General features: G+C 37.3%; 1 protein-coding gene and 2 long non-coding RNA genes across 3 annotated transcripts; 2 read left to right on the top strand and 1 right to left on the bottom strand.

Moving 5' to 3' along the window:
• The first annotated feature begins 11660 nt into the window (after nt 1-11660).
• LOC133742886 (uncharacterized) lies at nt 11661-13242 on the top strand. Its single transcript, XR_009862818.1, has 3 exons — nt 11661-11770; nt 12578-12631; nt 12930-13242. It is a non-coding gene; the product is annotated as an uncharacterized LOC133742886 (long non-coding RNA).
• An 89-nt stretch (nt 13243-13331) lies between these two features.
• LOC133744209 (uncharacterized) lies at nt 13332-17027 on the bottom strand. Its single transcript, XM_062172349.1, has 4 exons — nt 16752-17027; nt 15706-16666; nt 14793-15279; nt 13332-14469 (listed from the first exon to the last, which is right to left on the bottom strand). Exons 1-4 carry the CDS (start codon nt 17025-17027, stop codon nt 13332-13334), a joined length of 2862 nt encoding a protein of 953 aa, XP_062028333.1.
• A 476-nt stretch (nt 17028-17503) lies between these two features.
• On the top strand, nt 17504-19841 carry LOC133707035 (uncharacterized). Its single transcript, XR_009844872.1, has 5 exons — nt 17504-17740; nt 17865-17893; nt 17965-18015; nt 18842-18908; nt 19604-19841. It is a non-coding gene; the product is annotated as an uncharacterized LOC133707035 (long non-coding RNA).
• Nucleotides 19842-20132: the final 291 nt, after the last annotated feature.

The raw sequence follows: 20132 nt of genomic DNA, 5'->3' as shown, positions 1-20132 counted from the left end.
ATGAAATATTATAAAGTGATTTCGGGATTGAATTGTTTTCGGATTTTAAATGAAATTTTTGTCTAGGAAACGATTGATCTAATTATTCTTTTAGCGTGTGGGACACGCTGTTGATTTATGTGACTTTCTACGAGAATTTTCGGGTACGGTTGGGAATCGTACCCGTGTTTTCTTTAGGGTTATTATCACAAATGGTACCTGAACTATACCTCAATCTTATCGATGGTACCTGAACTTCAATTTTGATCACAACCAGTACCCGAACTTTTCGATTTCATTTTAAATGGTACCTAGAGCCACCTCCGGTCACTATTCCGACTAAAAACAGCATGTAAGGCGATCATAGTGATGATCTTTGATGATTTCAAGGGTTGCGATCATATATAGTGATGATCTTTTTGGTAATAGACTTGCCTTGAACTTGTTTTTTTTTTTTTTGACTTGGCTTTTTTGGTCGGAATATTGACCGAATGTGGCCTTAGGTACCATTTAAAATGAAATCGAAAAGTTCGGGTACTGGTTGTGATCAAAATTAAAGTTCAGGTACCATCGATAAAATAGAGGATAAGTTCAGGTACCATTTGTGATAATAACCCTTTTCTTTATTCGCGGGACTTATGGGGAAGCCTTATAGATTTACTGGATTTGAATGATTTTTACCCACCATACCTGGGTCGATATATTTTATTGCTAGCTAGCCTATTAGTACTCCTCCCTGCTTTATGTGTTCGTGGGTGAGTAGAGCAGAGCATGGGATGCTCCTGAGTGTGGGACACTCCGACCCGAGCCTGGGAGGCTCCCTTCTTTCGTATGGTGATACTTCTTCCCCATATCTTATCGTTGCTTGACTAGCAGGGCTAGTCCGATTTTCACTGTAGCCAGCGGGGCTGGTCTTATCTTCTTGAGAAATGAGATTTCGGTTTTACGATATTTTTTCTTTTCGAATGTTGTGACTAGCGAGGCTAGTCGGTTTATCGTTTTGAAATTCTTGGATTTAAAGCTAAATGTGTTTTCTTATTGTTGCATGCATCAAATTTTTAAGAGAATAAATGTGGGAAAGTATGAAATCCTTTTTCTTTTAAATTATTTATTTTTGTCCACTCACGCTAACGTTTTTCGTCTAGACGTTATTAGAACAACGTCTGGGCGTACATGGTTTGCAGGCGTTATTAGTTGAGGTCGGGCGTACATGGTTCGAGGCATAGTTGACGAATAGCTTCCGCACTTCTTTGTTTGGCTCTGATCTATTGTGGGTTAATGTTCTGGGTAGTCCACTTTAGGGGTGACTCGGCCAATTCTTGGTAGGGTTATCTGTAAGGTGGACCCCGCAGGGCCACCTCGGATTTCAGGGTGAAATCCGGGGCGGGTCCTGTCATTTAATCTCCCAAAATATCTCCAACATCATCAAAACCCTAAATCCAATGGGCTTTCACCATTTTGCCGAAATCCAGTTCAATCTAGAAGATTCTTGGGCCTCCATGTGTCATCTTCAAGCCATGTAGTCTCCTAATGCCTCAAGGTTTCCTAGCCTCATAAGGATTCCTACTCTGACTGGGATTCCTAGTCAGACGAGGAATACTCAATTTCTTCATTTAAGCTCATTTCTGCATCCTTGTGCCTTTACTCTATCATTTCCAACGTCTCACATCCTTCATGTGTCTTTAAGCTCATTTCCTTGTCATTTATTCCAATGTACCTAGAAAATAGAAACTAAATTAAAAATGATTAAGTAAAGAAAATAACTAAAAAAAATATGAGGAAATAATTATTAAAACGTCGCATAAAAATGCTCCTATCACAGAGCGATACCTATATCCGGCCTTGTCCAAAGTACCCAAAGATATCAAGTTCTTCCTTAACTTAGGAATATATCTTACATTCTCCAGCATTCTAACAACTCCGTCATGCATTCTGATTTTCACTGATCCAATACCTAGGATCCTACACAATGAGTCATCTCCCCTAAAAACCTCTCCACTGCTACTCTCCTCATATGTGTCGAACCATTCTCGGATTGCACACATGTGAAATGTACATCCGGTATCCAAAATCCAATTTCTGAAAGCATTGGAGCTGGATGTTACCACAAGGAGTTCACCGTCATCTTTATGTTGTTTGATGACTACATTGGCTGTGTTTGAACTCCCTGCCATCGCCTCTGCTTTCATCTTCCCTTCTTTGCAGTTTCTTTTCAAGTGGTCGGCAGCACCACATTTGAAGCAACCTTTCTTGTAGTTTTCCTTGGATTTTGATGTACCCTTGTTACCAGATTTATCCTTCTTACTCGTCAACTGACCTGTCTCCTTGTCCTTGACATGAAGGCCTCCTTATTGAGAGCTTTCGGTCTCCCTATTCATCTTAAAATAAGATTGAATAGCTTCGGTAATCTCATCGTACTTGAGAGAATCCTTACCGGAAACGAGTCTGGTGATGAAGTGCTCGAATGAAGCTGGTAAAGATCTTAGCAACATAAGTGCTTTCTCCTCATCTTTATATCTCACATCCACCTTTGATAAATAGGCAACACAAATCTGAAATTTATTCAGATGATCCTGCAGATCCCCACCTTCTTCCATCCGAAGACTATAGAGTTCGTCTTTCAAGAAGAGTTTATCCGCCAACCTCTTTGACATTGTCCAATGTCTTACTGTTGTCCATATTCTCACCAATATGAACCTTACCCGTGTAAACCTTCTCGAGATAATCCCAGGTCTCCTTGTTGTTCATATTCTCACTGGCACTAGCCAATACATGAACCAATACACGATCAGCAAGATGTAGCTCTATAAAGCTCTTTGCCTTCTTGTCCATCTTCTGCCAAACCTTGTCTGCCATATCAGCTGCCTTATTCTCTATCCCGAGAATAGCCCCGTACAGACCTTGTAGAATAAGAACACTTTTCATCTTCCTCTGCCATAATGTGAAGTTATACTTCCCATTCAACATAATGGGCATCACATTGCTGCATGCGTATGCCTTGTCATCTGCCATCTCAGAAACACCTTGAGCCTAAGCTCTTATACCACTTTGTAGTAAATATGCACCTTTTACCCAGAACCTGGTTTCTCTTTTTAGACTAATGACTGCAAACAGCAATAGGATGATGATGCAAAATATCTCAGCAAGACAAACCACAGCACACGAACACAGAATTTTATAGAGGTTCGACAAAAACTTTGCCTACGTCCTCTGTGTGATCTCTCTTGAGAATCACTAGCACTATGGAGAATAACAACTTGATTACAAGTACTTATTGAAATCCCTATGCTAATCCCCAACTCCTTTGCTAGATCTTTCTATCACCCTTGGCTTTCCCTGCCTCTATGTTTGTATGTAACTGAGAACTCTCTTTGATCTCTTCTCTGATCTGAGGACACATTATGTGACCTCCCTGCAGCCCTATTTATAGATTATAGGTGCTGGTTACAAACGTGTCACATTAGGATTCCTAAAACTATTAGAACAAGGAAAGAGAGCTAGCTTTCCTATTCCTAACTAGAATAGAACTTACTTTCCAGGTCTAAATCAATAGGAATAACTCTTCCTATTCCAAAACCCATTAGGATACTAGAAGAATTCTTGTGCGCACTAATCTTCATTTACCCATCTGGTTTTGCCTTGAATCCTAATCAACTTAGGCATATCAACGAGCCAAATTCACAACAAAAAGTAATGAAATGTAAAGCAATAAAAGTAAAAATGAAATGGAAACAATAAAAATGAGAATGTCGAGTGCTAGGGAGGCTCCTTCACCAAATCTCATGTGTCGGAAGCTAATCTAATGTAGATGCGAATTTCATACTTTGGCGATAGTCGTATCCAAGGTGGTTCAAGGATCAAGGACTGAAATTCCAGTACATGGTATTCCTACTCCGGTTTAAGGGTAGTAGGAACTCACTTAACATGAATTAGAGCCGGTTCAAGGGTCTCTAATTCACATCAAGAGGCCTAGAGATCGAGGAATTAGACTACTAAGTGACCCGCCCGCGCAATCACGTAACGGGTGTAAATCACCATGCTTATAACCCACTACAAGAGAAAATAGCAAAAGCGAGGAATTTCATTGTGACAACCCAAAAATCGTCTCAAAAACTTGGCAAATACGAGGAAATTTCAGTTGCCGCACATGACCCATCGGTGACAACCAATTTGTCGCATAAAGTAGGTATTTGCGACAAATTGACAGTTGTTGCCCATTTGACATTATGCGACACCCAATTCCTCGCAAAATGTCAATTAGGCGACAATTTCTACCAACTGTCGATTAATGTTTGTGTGACAACTTTAACTTCCTCACAAAAGATTAATTATGCGACGATTTCTGCGGATTGTCATTTAATCTTTATGTGACAACTAGATTTTTGTCGCTGAAGACTGATTCAGTGACCAGTTTTATGAGTTGTCGATAAATGATTATGTGACAACCTTACCTTCCTCGCTGAAAATCAATTTGGCTACAACTTTAATAGGTTGTCGCTTAATGTTTATGTGACAATTTGAATTTCCTCACTGAAAACTAATTAGGCGACGACTTCTACTAGTTGTCGGTTAATGTTTATGTGACAACTTTAATTTTCTCGCAAAAGACCTATAAGGTGACGACTTTTACAGGTTGTCGCTTGATGATTATGTGACAACCTGAACTTCCTCGCTAAAAATCAATTAGGCAACAACTTTTACTAGTTGTCGGTTAATGTTAATGTGACAACTTTAATTTTCTTGCAAAAAACCAATTAGGCGACGACTTCTACAGGTTGTCGCTTGATGATTATGTGACAACTTGAACTTCCTCACTAAAAACCAATTAGGCGACGACTTCTACAAGTTGTCGCTTAATGTTTATGTGACAACTTTAATTTTCTCACAAAAGGCCAATTAGGCTACGACCTCTATAGGTTGTCGCTTTATATTTATGTGACAACATGAAATTCCTCGTATACAACTTATATGAATTATCGTTTAATGTTTATGCGACAACTTTAAATTTCTCGCAAAAGACCAATTAAATGGTAGCTTCTACTGATTGTCGTTTAAGTGAAAATTCCTCACAGAATACTAAATTAGACAACAAGTTCTATGTGTTGTCGCTCATTGCGTATGCGACTACTTGAACTTTCTCGCATATTTGTTATACAACTCAAGCTTTCTCGCATAAAAACAATTAGGTGACTACTTATATGTGTTTTCGCTTAATTGAGAATACTAACATTAACCATCTGTTTATTTGAATCACTGATAACTGAAAAATCTCAAATTTGATTTAGTTTGTGCATAATGATCCCTTTGAGACTAACACATTAGTTTCAAGATGACTCTTTTGTCTTTTTGCGTCGGGATATCTTTGGTCTTCAATCTTGTTGACTCATTCTAGTCACCTATTGAGTTCAATCTAAGAGACCTCGTATCTTAGGTTCAATCTATGAGACCTCTTGAATCGTCTCCGTTCAAGTGCCTCTTGAGTTCTTATTCATTGTCCTCATAGCTATTGAACCTCTTGAATCGTCTCTACTAAGGGATCCTTTTTTTTTTTTTCTTTCTTTTGCCATTTTAAGGGATAGCTTATGGGATCCACTAATTTACCGTAAGTGAATATGAAAGGTTAAGGTTGGACATATTCGGTACGTCTACTGATTTAATCTAGTTCGTCACCTTAACAATTATCAATTTGGCTGAAAGTGTGCAGAAGTAATCTACTCATAGAAACCTAAAAATTGAATAATCAATTTGCGATACGTGATCGAAATATGAGTCCCACAAATGATTTCTTAAAAAAAAAATGAATATATTAATAGAAGAACCATATATATATATATATATATATATATATATAGACACACACATAGTGAATTTAGTGTATCGTTATTATTGATAATAGCTAGGTTTGCTACTAGCTAGCTGCTACACTATTTATATAGTTGCCATCTATTTTCCTTTTTTTATTAATTGATATGTTATAAACTAGAGAATTAGAGAGAGATAGAATAGAGAAACAGAATATAGGAGGAGGTAGAAGTGTGTATTTCATTCTCATTAGACCCCTTTATATAGGAGTAATGTTTACATCATAAGGACATAACTAATGAGTATTTACTGTGAACAGCCACACATATATAATATTTATAACACTCCCCCTTGGATGTTCACCACTAAATGATATGGTGTTGGACGCGCTTAATGTTGCCTCGTCAAAAACCTTGCCAGGTAACAAAAACCCAGTGGGACAAAAACAACCCTGGTCGAAGGAGAAAAAGAGTACAACGCGCATATGTCCTAGGTAATATGATTTTGAATGCTCCCCCTGATGAGAATCTCGCCCTGATTGTTGCAAGCTTCAGTCATGTATGTAATAAAATACATGCACCATATATATTAGATATGGTGTGTCGATCACATAGGTGAGACTATGTGTGCTTTGCATAAAGGGGACTGATCATGAATTGCAATTCCTGCAAAAGTTAGGGCATTACCAATAAAACTATGATGTTCTTTAATGAATCTTACCTGACATGATAAGGGTAGAACCAATTTCATATGCTCAAATTATAGATAAAGATATTAGCAAAGAATAACAATATAAAGGAACAACAATTGACACATTTACCTTTATACAATATTCCGAGCATTGAAATTTAAGTATGGCATACTTAGCCATAAATATCAATTAGTGTAATTGATAATTTCATATAGGCTCAATATGAGCTCTAGATAAATTCATAACTTCGTGGAAGTTAGAATATGTTGCAACATTGTGAGCATGATTCGAATTCGATTTCTTAGTCTTGTCATAGTACTCATTGAGGCAATAAGTCACTTTGACCATAATTGAATGAGTATGTATGAGCTTTAGACTTTTGATTCCATGAGTGAGCTTTAAGCTCTTTCACTCATTCATGGACTTGCCTTTGGCAATATGAATCCATTAAGGATTTGGTTAAGCAATATGCTTATAATGACACATAGGATTTGGGGATTTGCTTTTAGCAATTTGCCTTTAAGATCTTCATAATAATCATGACAACCTGCTATAAGACTCTCGTCAATATAACAGCTATATGTAACACTGTACTTATAGAAAAGTTGTCGCTTGGAGAAGAATGCCCATGTCTCTATAAAGAGAATTGTGTCATAGTGATTTCAATTCACTTTAGTACACCCTTTGTTATTTTTAGGGTAGATAAAGTCCAAGTATATCATCACGTTTACAATATTTAAAATCATTGGAATTGCCTCTTTCCAATTTGGCCAATAGTATGATTTGTCGACACAATGAAACGTGGTAGTATATAGCCCTTGATGATATTTAGTTCCAACTACAGATGAGATATCATCAATGATCATCAATTAGAGATCTATCACACATTCAAAATATATGCATGCATTAGCTATAATAAGCTTATTCATATCAGGTACCCATGCCTCTTTTAGGGGCATTTGTTGTCTCTCAAGGACAAATTAATTAAAGAATGTGGATCTTTATATAACCTCATAACGAGTGTTATAGGGCTTGTATAATCTTCCCTTATAGCTAGGGAGATTAAAACATTGGACTTGGTGGATATATCCCACATAATGCACGCCGTTACAATAGTGTTTCCTCCCCCTAACGGCGGGAAGACCATCTAGTTTGACCATTCGCAAAATATGCGGGCAAAAAAAAATTTGGATTGGAAATCCATTGGTGGGTGGCGAGCCCAAACCAAATTTTAGGTCAAAAACTTATCGTTAATAAGTGTCACTTTCTCAATTTCTCATAATTGATTGAGACTTTTTCTTAAGATAATAAGAAGACATGGTGGATAAATATCACACACCAATTCATATCGTTTTTCATAATATTTCTCCCCCTAATGACGGGAGAATTGTCTTATTAAAGTGACAACTCACAGATGTGCGATAAATTATAATATCCTCGTTAGGAAAGTTTGCAATTATTGTTGTATTATACAACAATGTAAAGTTTGTAGATAAGTCTACATGACATAGTAGATAAAATAATGACACATTGGTCACGCCAAAATAATTTTATTTGGCTCAATGAAATTTTTAATTCATGATATAGTATACAGTAGTATACTTATAGTTGATTAATACAACTTAATGTAGGTGAAACTTTCATCACCAAATATATGCAATGGTATTCCACATAGGTAACATAATACGAGCTCAGTTGGAGCCGGCCATCAATCAAGATCTGCAGCTCTTGAGATGATTGTTACCTTAGCTTGTGGAAGCATCAATTGTGAAAAATTATCAACAATTGCAATGGATCATGTCCATAGTTGCATTATATGCATGCAAGACAACTATGTTTGTCATTAATTATATTTATCATGAACATTCATGGTTCAAAATGAATTTATTAATGAACACGTGGTTCATTTTATTATTTGACACTGAAAACAAATGTCAAAATTATATACTCAAATTTCGAGTCTGAGACAGTAGTCCATATGGGTATAAGCATATACTCAAATAATAATAGATTTAGGGACCATAGGCCTCATACGTACTCAAAACATTTGGTTTGAGTCTTCACAATTAGAAGCATGTTCTAAAAGTGGAGTGAACAGAGGTTCACATGTACTTATAAAGAGAATGGACAAAGGTCCTGACATAATTGGAGATCAAGAAACAAGATGTTTCGATCTATTTGATTGTATAACAATCAGTGGAGGAATTTTAAGTCCTCTTGTAATTGAAACAAGAAACATGAGTGACAATTTTATATCAAATTATCAGATAAGATAATAAGAGGAAATTAAATTGAAGTTGTCAAACTCATGAAAATACATACCTCGATTCTGTTGAAAATATAATTGATATTGTTGATATCAATTGGTGAGTAACAGAATATTCTAAAATAGAGACAGATTCATTTAGAGTCAGTAATTGAAACATGCATTAATATAACATTATAACAAAATAATCATAAATTTGGTGTAGTCTAGTTGGTTAATATATTTTGTTTGCATCCAAAAAGACCTGGGTTCAAGTCCCAGCTATGGAAAATAATTTTGTTATTTTTTCACAAACGACATAATCATATGAGGTAGATATGACAAAAATAATCATAAGTAATAAATGTTCATTATGATTACATAAAATAAATAACTATGGTAAGTATCGAAAATGGTAATAGAATGAGTTACTTATAACAATAATTACCGGAGAATGGTAATAAAATTGATAATAAAATGAGTTATTAATAACAATAACTACAAGATAATGACAATTAAAAATATTATCATGATAATATCATGATAATTGTAGCTCTTGCAACAAATACTCACGACAAATTCAGTTATGAAAGAATTGTAATAAAGGTAATTTAAACATAATAAATATGATTAAACAGATAAAGATAATGAAACATAATTACGTTTAATCGGTGTGAAAACATAGGCTTAAAATGACTAAACAAAATAAATAGAGACAAAAAAAAACGCCTAAACATAGGCTTAAAATTTATCGGTATCAAGAAAACCACCGCTGATCATGTAATCAATATGTTTTCCATTGTCCACAAAAAATCAGGACTTTGAGCTTGTTATCTTCACTGACAGATTCTCCACATAATTTTAGTTGGGAGGTAATCATATGTTTAGCGGAATTGAAAATCAGTGACAGATTTAAAGTTCTGAAGGCGCAAAATGCGTCCATTCATATCGTGCTCTAGATAGAACAATGATTTTCTGGTGAGCAAATCGATCAGCCAATGCTTGCCAAATCTCAAGTGGATCTTTCACCGTAAGGTAATCATCTTTTAGGATCTTATCAAGATGATAACGCAAGAAAATCATAGGCTTGGCGGTATCTTGCACAGATGACTTATTGTCAATTTTGATGGCATTTCCAAAGTTTTTAGCCATAAGGTGAATTTCAACATCAAATAGTTCTTGCCAGAAATTTTAAGAGAATCATAGTCCAATTTTGTTAGATGCGTCATCTTTCTATAAAGAGAAAAGATGAGATATATTAGGATCCATAATTATTAGAACAATATGTTCTATGAAAAATTCATATACGAAACAAAGGTTTCGAAGAGTTCATAAATATGAAAAATGGATCCCATAGGGAACACACGAGAAAAACATTCGTGTGATGTCTATAGAACCATAGGTTCTAAGACTACTCGGTCAGAGGACTCGAGTCTTGAGCAATGGAACTTGTAGTTCTCATTGTCGTATATGAAATATAAATTTTCAACAATTATATTATATAAAAGATACATACAAATATATGTAAATGATCGCATAAAGAAAATTGATATTCATCTAGGAGAGAAAGAAGAAAAACTCATAGATCATTAGCCTTGGTCATAAGCAACTATGTTTCACCATAAGGCTTGCGGATCATCATGGAGTTCAAAGAAGAAGAAGAAGAAAAATAAGAGCAAATTCCTGCTGATAACGTGTTATAAACTAGAGAATTAGAGAGACATAGAATAGAGAAACAGAATATAGGAGGAGGTAGAAGTGTGTATTTCATTCTCATTAGACCCCTTTATATAGGAGTAATGTTTACATCATAAGGACATAACTAATGAGTATTTACAGTGGACAGCCACATATATATATAATATTTATAACATGATATTATTTTTTTACATAATTATTTTCCTTTTGTTTAGGCCGACACCAATTTATATGGCTGAAATTGTTTGTTTTAGATGGATGGCTAAGATTCATTTAAGATTAGGGTTAATAAGAGTCTTTAGTGGGTTAAGTTTAGGTGAAGAGGGGAAACGAGAGAAGACAAAAAATGGGGCAGGAGAAGAGCAATAAGCCGCGGCTGAAAATAGGCTAAAGGAAGAAAAAAGAAGAAGACGATCAAAGAGCAAGAATTGATAGCTAATTAATTAGTTTCCTACTTATTCAATTAGATCTTAGAACTATTATTTTTAGTGATATCATATTTCTTCTTATGTGTTTTTGGTGCTTATTTTCGTTGGGGCTATTGACATCTTTAAGGACGCTCAGGTGGAATATTATGAGTGAAGAAGGCTAACCAGGGTGTGCAATTTTGAGTCTCTCGGAATGGGTCATGCTTTTTTCTTGCGGCAGAAATGAAGCTAGGCACGTATTTCTAAATTCAGAGTTTAATTTCTAATTTCTAGGATCGTAGAGTTTGTCAAGAAGCATTGAAATGGCAATAATTATGATGTTGTTATTAATCTTTCTATTCTGTTCTACTTTATTTTAGCAACAGCAAGCCTAAGGTACACCATCTTTCTATTTGTACTCCTTGGTGTTCTACACACCGGCGGATCTATGTACAGACTGGGGCGGGCTCAAGCCCGTCCGAGATTTTTGGGCTTCAAAAAAAAATTAAATGTGTACTTTTTTTTTCAATTGGGTATTGTCCAGAGTCCAGAGTCCAGAAGCCCAGTAGCCCTTCAGAACTAACTCTCCACTCCCGACTCCACTCATCGAGTCATCGACTACGGCCTACTCGGAGTTTCGAACTGGAGAATCGTCTCTCATAGTCTCACTCTCTCCTCCTCCTCCTCTCACCGCCTGTGGCTCTCCCTTCTCCACTTCTCTCAGAGATCAAGTCGTATCTACTTCTCTTACTCTCCCTCTTCAATTTGGGGCAATGAATTCAATGTAAGTTCAATTTTGTTTAATTGAATCAATCCAATTTGGGGCAATTTATAGGGTTAAGGATTGATGTGAAATTCAATTTCGTAGGTTGTATTGGATTGAAGATTTTGTGGATTGAAGAATGAAGGTTGCAGTCAAATCTTAAATTCTCTTGCTCTGGAAATCTGGTATGCATGTTGCAGCATTCTCTCCATCTCCTTGTTCTGCAAATCTGCAATTTATTGTTTAATTGATGACTTGATGTGGGTTAAATGTGATGCACTGATGTGGGTTTAAATGTTTAATTGATGTGGGTAAGTGGGTTTAATTGATGTGCGCCCATTTCATAGATGCACCAGAAATTGCAATTTGATTCACATTTTTTTTTTCGGGGCTTATGTTGAGCTTTAGTGTTTGTTTTCATGGATGGTACTAGCATCTTGGCACCTAAGATGCTTGCCTGTGGGATCATCTTTCTGCAGTACAAACCTGTTTTTATCTTTGTCTCTTTGTTATGTGTATTTTTGGAGGTTTAAGTTTTGGTGGAGATTCATAGATAGCTAACATCATATTAATCAATCTCTCCAAGGGTCAATTCATGCGCAATTAAGGGATTTGAGGCCAGCGGGGTGCCGGGGTCTGTACAATTGATGGTGGGTATAGGGTAGCTAATATATATATATATATATATATATATTGGTTTAAGAAATCCAAGCCCGACCAAGATTTCAATCCTAGATCCGCCATTGGTTCTACATAATATTTTCTTCTTATATATTTTTGATGAAGCGCGTTGCATTCATTTTTGGGGTGTTAAGGGAGTAATCTTTCTCCGTACTCAAACAAAGAAATCCATCATGTACAATGAAATAGAAGGATAATATTTGCTTGTGTCTTTTGATAAAATACAAATCTTTTCTTGCATTCTATATAGACCTATTATATTAAGATTCCTTAATTATGTCTTGAACTTTATATCGTAATATTTTGTTCAGAGTGGATTGCTTTGAAGTAAAAGAGCCATTCAAGAAGAGTCAATTCAGTTGTAGGTGAGGTATTGCAATTCGTACTCCTTCTGTGTACATGCTTATTGTTCTTTTTCATGTCTAGTATGGGTGGCAATATTTGAACTACATATATATATATATGATTGCAACTGTTTTTTTTTTTTTTAAATTTGTTTTTATATTGATTTCTTCTTTAATCATTGCAATTGGTAGTTTTGTATATAGGCAACACTTGAAAGTAGCCTCCTCCAGTCCTCCCTTAGAATGGTACTCTGCTACTTTCATATTAATTGTTTTTCCTTTGGTTTAATTGCTACTACTTGGTTTTTATTTGTTGCAGTTTAGCAGCTACTTCAAGACGTACAGTTCAGTTTTTAGTCAGAAGCATGAGTTATTTTCTTTTCTTATCAAGCAATATGCTGATGTGGCTTTCGATCTACTGGTTTCGTTGGCTTCTTTTTCGCTTGTTGAATGCTGCTTATCTCTTTGGTGCCCAAGTGATTTTTGATATTCATATGGGCTAGCTCTGATATAGTTCTTGTATTAATTTAGTAGTTGCATTTTTGTTCTTTTGTTTTCTCTTCTACTAGGAGAAGTTTAGGCTTCATGTCCCCTTCTCTTACTCTTGTATTCTTATTATTATCAATGATAATTTTTTTTTTCTACCAATAAATCATTTTTTGCTCATTGTCGGTATTTTTTTTTTTTTGAATCAAAGAAAGAACTTTATAGATCAAACAACTCAAACGAGTTTAGCATAGTCGTGCTGTAGTACATCACTAATATAAGAAGGAGCTTGGTCAAACCCGACGGCTCCAATAGGATTCTCAAAACCTAAAGCTGCCAGGCGGTGTGCCACAGCATTACACGTTCTCAGAGTATGACTTATGGTCACTCCCTGCAACCTACTCCATACTTCATTAATGTCATCCACTATGCCTCCATTAGCTAACATATCATAATTCCTACAGTTTGCTTCAGAGACAGCCTCCATGAAATCACTTTCAACACTAACGTTGTGTATACCACATGAGGATAACAGATCAAAACCCGCTCGAATGGCTAGGAGTTCACACTGCTTTGGTGATGCTGCAAACATTACAGGTTGAAAGAATGCAGCTCTAAACTGACCTGTCGAGTCTCTTAATACTCCTCCAATGCCACTATTGGTTTGGTTGGGAAGGAAGGCTGCATCAACATTCAACTTGAAACCAGACGTCGGTGGTTTCCATTTGGCCCTCACGGACCTGTTTGTTGGTGGATTCCTGCTACGGGATTTTTGGAAATCTGCAAGCCATGTAAAGCAGCTTAGAACAAGGTCGTGAGCAGTTTGCACTTTGCCTTCCCACAGAACATTGTTCCTGTTTTTCCATAGAGCCCAGACAACCATTATCAGCTTCTCTAGGGTTTCGGGTTTGAGTTGTTGTGCCCTTTCAAGCATCCATTCCTTGAAACTCATATTAGGCAACAAAGTATGTTGTAAATTAAAAGGAGGTGCAGAGAGTATCTGTTTGGCCAGAGGACACTGACAAAAGAGATGATAGTTGTCTTCAATGTGATTCTGACATAGCAAGCATTCTGTGGTTCCAGTATATCCTTTAGCTAGTAACCTCTCCCGTGTGGGCAAGAGATTGTTACAAGCCCTCCAGTTACAAATAATCACCTTTCCCGGAATTTTGGCCTTCCAAAGTTGCTGCCAAAGCTCTTTAAACGGATCTCCATTAGAAGTAGAAGTGAGAACATTCTGTAGGACTTGTTCCCGAGCTATCCAGTAGGCTGACTTCACAGAATAAAAACCTTTTTTCTCTGGACTCCATATTAGTTTGTCAGAGCATTGGCGTTGTCCAAGTGGGATGCATAAGATCTTCTCAGCTATTTCACTAGAAAATAAAGCATACACTGATGCTGGAATTCATTCTCATGTCTCCTGATTAATAAGATCAGCAACTAAATGGAACTCTGTAGTGGCTGGTGGTTGTAGATGGACTGGATGATGCACCGGGATCCACCTATCATGCCAAATGCTTACGGAATGACCATCACCAATTTTCCACTGAATACCAGCTTTTAGAACTGGCCTGCCACTGAGAATACTTCTCCATGAAAAGGATGGTGAGTCTCCCAAATCGGCCTCCCAAAAAGAACAATTGGGAAAGTACCTAGCTTTGAACAATCTTGCTATAAGTGATGTAGGGTTTGTTACCATCTCCAGCCTTGCTTTGCCAACATTGCAAGGTTATAAGCATACAAGTTCTTGAATCCCATACCTCCTTCTTTCTTTGTCAGACACAGCTTGTCCCAACTCCTCCAATGGATCTTTTTCTTCTCATTGGTGTCCCCCCAAAAGAAAGACGCACACAACTTATGAATATCATCACATAACCCCCGTGGTAAAAGATAACAATTCATGGCATACAATGGCATTGTTTGTGCCACTGCTTTTATCAAGATTTCCTTGCCGGCACAACTCAGAATCATTGCTTTCCAATTAATAAGCTTCTTTGTTAATTTCTCTTTAATGTACTCAAAAATCGCAGTCTTTGATCTACCAACTCTCAGAGGTAGACCTAAGTATCTGTCATGCTCATCCACTCTTTTAACTGCCAGAATAGAAGCAAACTTGTTTTGTGTGTCCATATCCACATTCCCGCTAAATGCCATACTGCTCTTCTGATAATTCACCTGTTGACCTGAGGCACGTTCATAGGTATCAAGTATATCTTTAAATTTGTAGCATTCACCTTATGTTGCAGTCCCAAACAGAAAGCTATCATCCGCAAAAAATAAGTGATGAGGAGTGGGAGCTTGGGGGCACATTTTAAGTCCAGCAATAGCATTGTGATGAACTGCATCTGAGATTAAGGCTGACAGCCCTTCTGCACATAAAATAAATAGATAGAGAGATAGGGGATCACCCTGTCTAATACCTCTAGTAGGGCTAAGCTTTGCAGATGGTTCCCCTTGAATGAGAATAGAATAAGTTACTTATGAAATGCAGCTCATAATCATTTGAACCCATGACGACTGAAAACCCAACTTGAGCAACATAGCTTGGATAAACTGCCATTCTAAACAATCATACGCTTTGCTAATGTCAAGTTTCAAGGAGAAAAAACCTGTTTCTCGGCTTCTCAGTTGATGCATGAAGTGCGCTGCCTCAGTAGCTACTAAGGTGTTATCAGAGATTAACCTCCCTGGAACATACGCACTCTGAAGTGGTGAGATGATCTCAGGCAGAATACATTTTAACCGATTTGCCACTACTTTAGAAGCAATTCTACAAATCACATTGCATAGGGCAATTGGCCTGAAGTGTGCAGCTACTTTAGGCGATTTGGTTTTTGGTATCAAACACAAGAAAGTATAATTTGCTTCTGGCCATAGCTCTCCTTTCTCAAGAAAATTTCTAATGGCATTACAGACATCCATGCTCACCACATTCCAATATTTTTGAAAGAAGAATGGGGACATACCATCCGGGCCCGGACTCTTTGAGGGATGCATTTGAAATAAAGCTGCTTTGATTTCATCATCTGTATAGGGCTGCACAAGAGATTCATTCATGCTTCTAGTTACCTTTGTTGGTGTAGCATCGAGCACAGTTTGTAGAGCCCTGGCATCACCTCCTTCAGAAGAGAAGACTGTCTTAAAGTAGGTCAACAATAATCGTTGGATTTCAGCCGGCTCTGATTGCCATTGTCCTTGCTCATCAGTTAAACCCCTAATGGAGTTCCTGCTCTTCCTGTTACATGCTCTACGATGGAAGAAAGCAGAATTTCTGTCTCCATCCTTAAGCCACACCGCTCGGGATCTTTGCCTCCAATACTTTTCTTGCTGAGACAGTAATTGGCTATACTTGGCATGCAAGGTTCTCTGCTCCTCATATTGTTCTGGAGAAAAAGGTTGTCTCATAATGTCATTAAGCTTTTCCTGGATTATTCTCATTTCAGCCTTTTGCCTATCAAAATCAGTCTTATGCCACTGCATTAGCTTCTTACCAATAGCTTTGAATTTGAAACCAATCTGTCTCAAAACATTCCCTGTCGTAGGAAGAGCCCACTCCTTTCTGAATGATGTCTGCACAGGTTTGATTACCATGCCAAATCTCTTCAAAACGAAAGGGCCTGTTAACCCTTGTAGATTGCACTTTCTCCGCATGAACCTTGATTAAGATAGGGCAGTGGTCTGATTCCGAGGGATTAAGAGTGATAACTCTACTAAACGGGAAGAGGCTTCTCCACTGTAGGGTTTGAAAGCTCCGATCCAACCTCTCCTTGGTATATTTGTTACTCCAGGTAAACCTACTACCCACAAACCCCATATCAACAAAACCACAAGCTGCCATAGTTCTCCTTAAAATTTCCATTGGCAGGGCTGCTCTCCGTGGATCCCCAGACTTGTCTGCTTGAGACATAATCTCATTGAAATCCCCCGCCATTAACCAAGGCAGGGTGCATGGTTCCGCCGCAAGAGACCTGATGTAGACCCCCGTACTTTTAATTGTTTATTTTAATTTGTCGTTTAACGTATGAAATTACGTATTCGTGAGGTACAAAAGTATTTGTGCTTAGGTTAAGACTTTGAGGCCATTTAAAGGATTAAGAAATTTAGAGAATTAAGAAATTTAGAGAAAATCCAATTTGGGTCTAGGAAACTATTTTTAAAGTATCGAGGCTTAGGACAAGCCCGGAAAATTTTCCCGAAAGGATTCGGTGAAGTGTCGGAGAAATAAGGATGTTTAAAGTGTATTTTCGGAGTGGGCTTAAGGAAAATTAAAAGGAAAATGAAATAGGAGCAGCCCAAGCCCATTGGCCCAAAAGGAGGGGCAGATTTGACTTTTCACAATTAAATTTGGGAGAGGTATTTAAGGAACACATTCTCCAAACCCTAGCCTCAACCCACCTCATTTTTCACTTCAGCTCTCTCTCTCTCTACCCGAGAGCTTCTCTCTCCTCATCCTCGCCGGAAAATCGCCGCCGGTCGCCGGAACCCGGATTTCAACCAAAATTTCCAGATTTTCTTCTCATCATCCCATCTTTCCATTTCTCCAACCAAAATCAAGAAATTTAGCCATTTAATCCTCCAAAAACCCTAGAACCCGAAGCTAAAATTGGGGCTTTTGTGATTTCTTCTTTCCAAGTTCAAATCAAGGTAATATCCCTCCTAATCTAGCCTCTATTCATCCGATCTACACCTATTTCTTCCTAAATCCGAGTTTTTGATTTTGATTTGTGATTTTGTTTGCATGAACCCGATTTCTCCTTAAACCATGAAGCTAGGCTATGGGTTTGGCAAGGATTTTTGGTAAGGATCTATCCATGCAACCTTGTTTTCGAGTTTTTTGGTTGAGATGTTGATGTTGGACGGATTTGTAGGTGAAGAAGGCCAAGGACAAGGAATAGGCCGTGATTTTTGAAGAAGAAAGGGTAAGGAATGGGTTTTGGACAAACCCTAGAATTTTTGGAATTTATTTGGTTGATTTTGATTATGTTGAGCTATTGTTGTGTTGGAAAAATTGTGAAAAATAGAGATTTGAGGATGGTTTAATTAGTAGGATTTTATTAGAATAATTTTCAAAGTGTTGGAATTTTGTTGTTGAAGATTTGGTGATTGTTGTTGTGTAGTTTTGGCCAAAAGAAAAAGAAAAGGAAGAAGAAAAGAAATGGATTTGTTTTTGGAAGAAAACGAAAATAAAGAAAATGGTAAAAGTTGGATTAAATGAGGTTTTACTGTGGTAAAGTGGTAAAAAGTGAAGAAGGTGAAAGTAAAGGTAACTTCGGTAAAAAAAAAGGTAAAAGGTAAAAGTGAAAGTGTGGAGGTAAAAGTCATGGTAAAAGTGAAAATGGGAAAAAGGAGAAGTAAATGAGTAAAAGTAAAAGTAAAACTTTATTTATAATTATTTACTTATTTATTTTTAATAAATAAGAATTAATGGTAAATAAAGGATTATTTGGTCAGAAGTCAGAAGTCAAAGTCAAATGTCAAAAGTCAACTCCGAGAGTTGACCATGGTTGACCGACCTCGTAAAACGTGAGGATCGACTCGACTTTGGTCGCTCGGATTGGCGAAAGTTTAGCGGAGCGATAAGGACGTTTTCCTTTTTAAGAAAGAAGTTAGTTTCCCAAACTGGTAAAGGTTGAAAGAAATAATTAATGGCCTCATTGAAATAAAAAGGATTTAGTATGCGCGATTACTTAAAGTTGATCATGATGTTTACCTGGATAATTACTTACAAACTAAGTAATGGTTTAGGAAACACGATCATTAAGGGAGCTTAAGTGGAAAACATCAGAGTGTGGAATACGCCGGCATTTTCCAAGTAGGGTGAGCTGTCCCTTCCTTATTAGAGGCTTTTCAATATATGTAGAATGCTCTAGTATAATATTATGTTGCCTGCAAGTATATTTTTGGTTGTTCATTAGTCGATGCCTCGTGATACCTGTGTTTTCATAACTGATGATTGTTGATTGTGAAAACCGAGGCTAGACTTGCATGTTGAGATACTGTACCCTTTGTATGTTTGTGTTTGTGACCTGAAAGTGAATGGGACCTAGACGCGTAAATTCCTAGGGATCCCACGGTGTCGATAACCGTGAACCTCCGGAGGGGGCTGTGCTCCTATGTTTGTCGGGGAAAGGTGAGTACAGACAGTGAACCAGTCATAGGAGACTCAGAGCCAGGAAATGGACACTTTCGCTACTTGTAGCCATAAAGACTATAGAGTAGTTGGCCGGTTCTCGAAGGATGACGAACCAGGTCGGTCACCGATTTATTTTAGTTTAGCCGGCAGGTAAGTATCTCGGAGCTCCAAGTTGTGTGAAGCATGCTGCATATGATTTCTTGAAACGAAACAACTATGATTGTTTTTGTTTGCATTTGTTTTACTTGGTGTTACAAATGCGCGCAATCTATATTCTAGTAGCTATGTTTTACCTATTAGTTTTCAAACCTAACTAAGGTTGGGTCGGCCCCTATTGGGCTAACGAGGACGAAATGCTCACCCCTACATTTCAGGTTACAACGAGGTCATTCCGGACGATTTGGATTAGAAGTGAGTCGTTGGCCGAGTTCGTGTGTTGCTGTTCCTGTTGCTTGAAGTTCTTCCCTTTTGGTATTCCATCGATTTACTTGTTTTTCATTCCATGTTGAACTCTGTGAGGTCCGCCTACCTGGGAGCGCGCCTCTGTTTTATTGTTATTGTTGAACTCTTTTCATTTCGGTTATGATGTAAGCCCTAAGGCGCCACAGTGCACTTGCCCACTTTGTTTTTAAGCATTTCCAGACTTGTTCATTTGAGTGTTGGGTTGTTGATTTAAAATCCTTTCTAAAATTTAGTTTTTCTTGGTCTCCTATTTTCTAAAAATTGTATTTTCAAAAGGCCTTGTAGTATTAAGTTGGTAGGTCTACGACGTATCGAGCTCCTATTGGCTTAATATTACGGCGCTGTGGTATACCCATTTGGGTCGCCACACCTGATCAGATCCCATGTTTGTGTTCGCGCCTCCCTTGCTGCAAAACCATAGATACCAGTAAACCTCCATTT

Source organism: Rosa rugosa, chromosome 4 (genome assembly GCF_958449725.1).
Source record: "Rosa rugosa chromosome 4, drRosRugo1.1, whole genome shotgun sequence".
Classification (NCBI taxonomy): domain Eukaryota; kingdom Viridiplantae; phylum Streptophyta; class Magnoliopsida; order Rosales; family Rosaceae; genus Rosa; species Rosa rugosa.
This window is presented reverse-complemented; position numbering and strand designations above follow the sequence as displayed.